Source organism: Cherax quadricarinatus, chromosome 2, assembly GCF_038502225.1.
Source record: "Cherax quadricarinatus isolate ZL_2023a chromosome 2, ASM3850222v1, whole genome shotgun sequence".
In the NCBI taxonomy this organism is placed as follows: domain Eukaryota; kingdom Metazoa; phylum Arthropoda; class Malacostraca; order Decapoda; family Parastacidae; genus Cherax; species Cherax quadricarinatus.
The window spans coordinates 48,053,307-48,060,488 of NC_091293.1; the positions used below are offsets into that span (position 1 = coordinate 48,053,307).

Genomic DNA, 7,182 nt, shown 5'->3' on the forward strand with positions numbered 1-7,182 from the left:
CACTTTAATGTCAATTGTATAATGTATTACATTTGAAATAAATTTGTTTGTTTTATTTTCTTAAAGACTGAAGCCGTTCAGAATTGTTATTTTAGTAATGGAGAAGAGCAAAAACCTGTAGAAGTCATATAGCGTTTGGGAAATGGGAGGCATTTAAATTTGATCCAAGGTAGGGGAAGATAAGCCTAGTTCCTTGGATCAAGAACCACCCTCTTGAGGAGCCATATAACATTTAATACAAGCTTACTCTAAACTATTTCTAGATTCAGAGTGGAGAGAACAGCGCCAGCACACTCTTTTAGCAATACCATCTTCTAGGTAGGATATTTCTTCTAGGTAGGATGCTGCTTCTGGGTAGGATACTTCTAGGTAGGATACCTCTTCTAGGTAGAATATTTTTTTCTAGGTAGGATATTTCTTCTAGGTAGGATACTTCTGCTAGGTAGGATACTTCTGCTAGGTAGGATACTTTTTCTAGGTAGGATACTTTTGCTAGGTAGGATAAGAACATAAGAACATAAGAACGAAGGAACACTGCAGAAGGCCTACTGGCCCATGCGAGGCAGGTCCAAGTCCCTACCGGCTTAAGCCAATGCACCCAACCTAGTCAGGTCAGGTCACATTGACTCAAGGGAGGAACACGGCAACCGACCCGTTAGCACAAGCTATCAGGTCTAACTCACACCCACCCACATCTACTCATGTATTTATCCAACCTATTTTTAAAGCTACACAACGTTCTGGCCTCTATAACGGTACTTGGGAGTTTGTTCCACTCATCCACAACTCTATTACCAAACCAGTACTTTCCTATATCCCTCCTGAATCTGAATTTTTCCAACTTAAAACCATTGCTGCGAGTCCTGTCTAGGCTAGATATTATCAGCACACTATTTACATCCCCTTTATTTATTCCTGTCTTCCACTTATAAACCTCAATCATATCCCCCCTAATTCTACGTCTTTCTAGAGAGTGCAGTTTCAGGGCCCTTAGTCTATCCTCATAGGGAAGGTTTCTGATACATGGGATCATCTTTGTCATCCTCCTTTGTACATTTTCCAGAGAATTTATATCCATTCTGTAATACGGTGACCAAAACTGTGCAGCATAATCTAAATGAGGCCTAACCAAGGATGTATAGAGTTGAAGAACAACCTGAGGACTCCTATTATTTATGCTTCTTGATATGAAGCCAAGGATTCTATTAGCTTTATTGCGAACACTTATGCACTGTTGTCTTGGTTTCAGATTACTGCTAACCAGAACTCCTAAATCTTTTTCGCAATCCGTAATATTAAGATCTACATTATTTAGTTTATATGTGGCATGGTTATTGTCCTGTCCAACATTTAGAACTTTGCATTTGTCTATATTAAACTGCATCTGCCACTTCTCCGACCACTGCATCAGTCTATTCAAATCTTCCTGGAGTGCTCGAATGTCCTCGTCAGAATGAATTCGACGGCCTATTTTGGTGTCATCGGCAAACTTGCCGATGTCGCTCTTTATGCCCTCATCTATGTCGTTTATGTAGATTGTGAACAGCAGGGGGCCCAACACTGACCCCTGTGGAACACCGCTCGTGACGCTTCCCCACTCTGATTTCTCCCCATTTATGCAAACTCTCTGCTGCCTATTTGTCAACCATGCCTCTATCCAGGAAAAAATTTCTCCTCCTATTCCATGTGCTTTAATTTTCCTCAATAGTCTCTGATGTGGGACCCTGTCAAAAGCCTTACTGAAGTCCATATACACAATATCATATTCGTTACCATGATCTACCTCCTCAAATACCTTAGTGAAAAAAGTTAATAAATTCGTAAGGCAGGAACGTCCCTTTGTAAAACCATGCTGAGATTCGTTGATTAATTTATGCTTTTCAAGGTGGCTACGAACTGCCTCGGCAATTATTGATTCCATAAATTTTCCCACTATGGAGGTTAGGCTTATTGGTCTATAGTTCGAAGCTAAGGACCTGTCACCTGTTTTGAAAATAGGTATCACATTTGCCATTTTCCACTTATCTGGCACCATGCCAGTTTGTAGTGATATGTTGAAAAGATTAGCCAAAGGTGTGCTAAGCTCCTCTTTACATTCCTTTAGAACCCTTGCATACAGTTCATCAGGGCCTGGGGATTTGTTAGGTTTTAATTTATCTATTTGCCTAAGGACCATGTCACTTGTGACCCTAATAGTGCACAGTTTATTATCGTCCTGTTCTACATAATTTATCATTACTGGAATATCACTGGTATCCTCCTGTGTAAAAACTGAGAGGAAGTATGTGTTAAAAATTCTACACATTTCCTTATCACTGTCAGTGAGCTGACCCGAGGAACTTTTGAGTGGGCCTATCTTGTCCCTGATCTTACTTCTGTATACCTGAAAGAATCCTTTTGGGTTAGTCTTCGATTCTCTTGCAACTTTAACCTCATAATCTCTTTTTGCTTTTCTAATTCCCTTTTTTATTTCTCTCTTTAACTGAATATATCGATTTCTTAATTGCCCCTCTCCTCTTTTGATTTGCCTATATATGCCTCTCTTTTGACCAATCAGATATTTTAATCTATTGTTCATCCATTTAGGATCATTTTTGTTTGATCTGATTTCCCTATTTGGAACATAATTTGACTGAGCAGCTAGAACTATGCCCTGGAAAGCATCATATCGGCAACCATCACCACCTACCTGACCCCTAGTCAGGTCATTCCAGTTCAGCCCACCTAAGTAATTTTTCAGTCCTATGAAATCAGCCAAGCGAAAGTCAGGGACGGAGACTTGATTGCCATTATTAGGGGAATTCCATGATATGTTAAAACTGAGTGATTTGTGATCACTCTCCCCAAGCTCATCATTAACCTCAAGATTATTAATTAGTGTTTCCCTACTGGCAAGAACCAAGTCAAGGAGGTTATTTCCCCTAGTTGGCTCTGTCACAAACTGTTTTAAAAAACAATCCTGGATCGTATCAAGAAAGTCACCCGACTCTAAATTTCCTGTCAAATTGCTCCAGTCAATCTGTCTATAGTTGAAATCTCCCATTAGCACAACATTTTCGTATGTAGATGCCTTACGAATTTCGTCCCATAGAAGTTTACTGCACTCCCTATCAAGATTTGGGGCCCTGTAAATCACACCCAAAATTAGTTTTTCTCGGCCCTCGAGAAGCTGTAACCAAACAGATTCAGTGGCTGACGCTTCTAATTTAATATCTTGTCTAACACAACAATTTAAATTGTCTCTGACATACATCGCTACTCCACCACCTTTCCTGTTGACCCTGTCAGTGTGGAATAATTTATAGCCTTGTATGTGACATTCAGATGGCATCTCTCTATCTTTCAGATTGAGCCAGGTCTCTGTTATAGCAATAATATCTATGTTTCCTGCACTTGCAATTAATCTTAGCTCATCTATCTTATTTCTAACACTCCTGCTATTAGTATAGTAAACCTTAAGGGAGCTAGTCCCTTGCTGCCCTCTGCTGTCCCCCTTTGTTTTCTGACCTGTTCTATTGTCTTTATTTATAACTTCATGCTGAATGCCTTTTATACATTTACTGTTTCCAACCCTAGTGTTGCAACCTGCTTGTTTCCCACACACACCCATACCTCTATCTTCCATCAGTTTAAAATCATAGGCATTTCACCAATGGCCTTCTCAATCGAGTCTGCAAGTGCTACCACCCCTGCCCCAGAGAGATGAACCCCATCCCTTGCATACATATCATGTTTGCCATAAAAGTTGTTCCAGTTGTCAATGAATGGGATTGCAAGTTCCTTGCAGTATCTGTCTAGCCAGCAATTTACACCAATTGCCCTAGACAACCATTCATTTCCTACTCCCCTTCTAGGCAAGATGCTACATATGATTGGGATCCCTCCCTTAGACTTAATGAAATCTATAGCTGACCTGTACTTATCTAGCAGCTCTTCTCTCCTACCCTTCCCAATATCATTTCCACCAGCACTGAGACAGATAATGGGCTTGTTCCCATTACCTGACATGATATTATCCAGTCTGTTGACAATGTCCCCAACACCAGCTCCAGGGAAGCACACTCTATCTCTCATCTTCTTATTCCTATTACAAAAAGCACGGTCAACATATCTTACCTGAGAGTCACCAACCACAAGAATGCGCTTACCTTCATTAGCAGGGGCAGTAGTACCCTTACCTTCACTGGCCACTGAAGTACATTCATCCTGGAGAACAGAGAAGCGATTTCCTACCTTCAGATCTTCACTCTTAACTTTCCTTACTCTGATGCGCCTCCCATTACTGTGAACAACTCGCCACTTGTAGCAGGTGCTGGGCTGCACCTCACTGCTGGTACCCGTTGCTACCTCCCCACCTACAGCCTCCTCACAGTGAGAGACAGACTGCACCTCACTGCTAGAAGCCTCATTCCCCACATCTCCAACCACCTCACACTCTCTCCCAGGCCCATTGAGGTGGACCTTCAGCCTCCTAATCTCCTCCTGGAGAAGCAAGACCTCCTCCTTCAACTCTCCAAACTCAGTTTTTAAAACACTGCAGAAGCAAGCCATGCTTTGTAACCGTCCACGCTAATCCCCAAAGCAGCTCAGGGTCTGTGACCTCACGTGACGACTGTCTAGGTAGGATACTCCTGCTAGGTAGGATACTTCTGCTAGGTAGGATACTTCTAAGTAGAATATTTTTAAGTAGGATACTTGTAAATAGGATATTTTTAAGTAGAATATTTCTAAGTAGGATATTTTTAAGTAGGATATTTTTAAGTAGGGTACTTCTAAGTATGATATTTATAAGTAGGATACTTATATGTAGGATACTCCTAAGTAGGATATTTTTAAGTAGGATATTTTTAAGTAGGATACTTCTAAGTAGGATACTTGCAAGTAGGATATTTTTAAGTAGGATACTTATAAGTAGGACACTTCTAAGTAGCATTCTTCTAGGTAGGATACACGAATGTTAAGCTGTTAAAACCGAACAGAAGAGGATTTCCAAAGTTATCGAAGGAAAACCAAAATCGAGAATATTCTATATAAATCTGAGCAGAAGGCAGTTGAACTTGTCAACTGTTCCACGATCCTTCACCTCATAATAATTGAGCTTGAATTGAAAATTTGAAACTGACCGGATAAAGCGTCCGTAACACTATGAACAAATCTGTCTCAAAATCGTACGGAAATATAGCATTTAAGAGCTCATTAAACGCGTGAAAATTCAAAATTTTCAGTATTTATCAAGTTTTATTTTGCATTTATTTTTCATTTAAAAACTCTCTACAATACTATTGGCAAAAATATTTAATTTCTTGCTTTGTAAGAAAGATTAATTTTATATATTTTTTCTATAAATTGGAAAATTGGCATTTACACTCCGAAATTCATGACAAAAATACCACCGATATTTTTTGGAAGTTAATTTATTTAATATAATTGACAAGTTAATCTTTTTATAGCTCATTGTGAAAGCAAAGGTTTCTTTTAATAAAGCTCACCAATACTGAAAGCTTCAAGCCTATCAGAATAGGCATTATCCAGTAATTGATCTGAATCCAATTTAATTTTTTTTTCAAACAATTCATTAAAAAATATAAAATTAACACCTACACAGCCTACAATTACAAGTCATTCATCAAAGCGAGAGCATCAGTGTTCTTAATGTTTGAAGCCAATAAGAAGAAGCATTCTTTATTTATTGAATGGAAATCAATATCAGTATTTAATAAAACTGGTAGATTGGGACATATGAAGTCCAATAACAGCGCGATCCTTGCATTCTGGGAAATACGCCAGGGAAATACACCAGCCGAGTTACAGAGGAATTCTCTAGTTTGTTGTGCAGATACCACTGATTCCAGGTTTTATAAACTGATTTATTTAATTGACAAATACGCCAACACACAAGATAAACTTAATGGATACTATACAGTCCATAAGACGCTTCAGCCATTAAATATTGAAACCATTCAGAATCTGAACACTCAAATATATTGAACGTGAGTTAATGGGAATAACAATTTCAAACTACTGTTCACATAAAAGTGATATGTTTGCACCTACACACATCAGCTTCACTCCCTGATGTCATAGAAATAGAAGGAATATTTTATGAACTCTTATAGCCAAGCAGTAGAGGCTTCTGAAGGTTATCAACCCCATTCACTTGCACATGCCAATTGTTGGATGAACTTTGAAGTCTATCGGATGAGGCTTTTTCGTGTAATGAAAGAAATAAAAACGAAACTTGGAAGGAAGAATAATATCAGGCAACAGCTAATGTTTCCCTCCCTTCAGGGATGCTTAATAAGTCGCACTGCTTGGTTTTACTGCGGTATTTCGGGTTAACACTCCGGGGTTATAATAAGAATAAAGTTTTCTTCGACTCTGGCAGCAGGAGACAATTCTCAGTCTCTCGATTCGTTGAAAACATTGTTCTTTTATGCAGCAGTGCTTGAGGATGGAGTTTATTACCACGTGTATCGACCATTAATCCATACACGTCAACTGTAAGACATTGCACGTCTATCAGTCTCAAGTAACTTTATGTTTCTGGGATGAATAAGAAGACAAGACAATCAGTTTTTTTTCTGTTATAACAATAAATATATTCAACAAATGTGAACAGGGTCATATATTATGTCCCAGGGCACCAAAAATTCACACGCGAAACTGCCTATATTGTCATGTAAGAAAACCAGCATTCCTTTAGTTACTTTGTACCGAAGGACTAAAACTCCAACGATCATTACATCGATATTTGCCTAGCACTGTTGTTCACCTTCACCATACCCGAGTTTCGCTCGGTGTCCGTGTGTTGTATACTTCATTATTAACATCGTGTGATGTATAAAAAAATGTCATGAGTATATTCACTCTGCAAGTTGAATAACAATCTCGGTGTGACCAGCACGCAGCTGATTCTCGTACCTTGCCCCATCGACTCCCTCCTGGCTCCGTGGAGACGAGAAGACTAAGTCAGTATTCCCTGATGACGCATACCAATTTCGCTGGTAGTGACTTCAGTCACGCTTGCTTCGCCGCGCATGCTCGTACATATAAACGCAATTTATTGGTTCATTATTTTTAAAGGTTATCGACTACACGAGATCATTTAAGGATGCATGTAACCCGTACACTACCAGTTAAAAATACTTTAATTCATCCACTAGGAGACATCTCTCAGTACAT

General features: G+C 39.2%; 1 protein-coding gene across 5 annotated transcripts in view; it reads right to left on the bottom strand.

The window, feature by feature from the left end:
- The window catches only part of LOC128696717 (hematopoietic prostaglandin D synthase-like), a 264,923-nt gene extending 257,944 nt beyond the window's left edge, over window positions 1-6,979 (bottom strand). For all 5 annotated transcript variants that reach the window (XR_011392372.1, XM_070088190.1, XM_070088186.1 and 2 more), the window contains exon 1: window positions 6,922-6,979. Coding sequence is in view for 4 of the 5 variants with exons in the window: in XM_070088190.1 (XP_069944291.1) it covers window positions 6,922-6,931 (10 nt within the window). In the remaining variant the exon portion in view is untranslated. The remainder of the gene's footprint in view (window positions 1-6,921) is intronic.
- Between the last annotated feature and the right edge of the window lie 203 nt (window positions 6,980-7,182).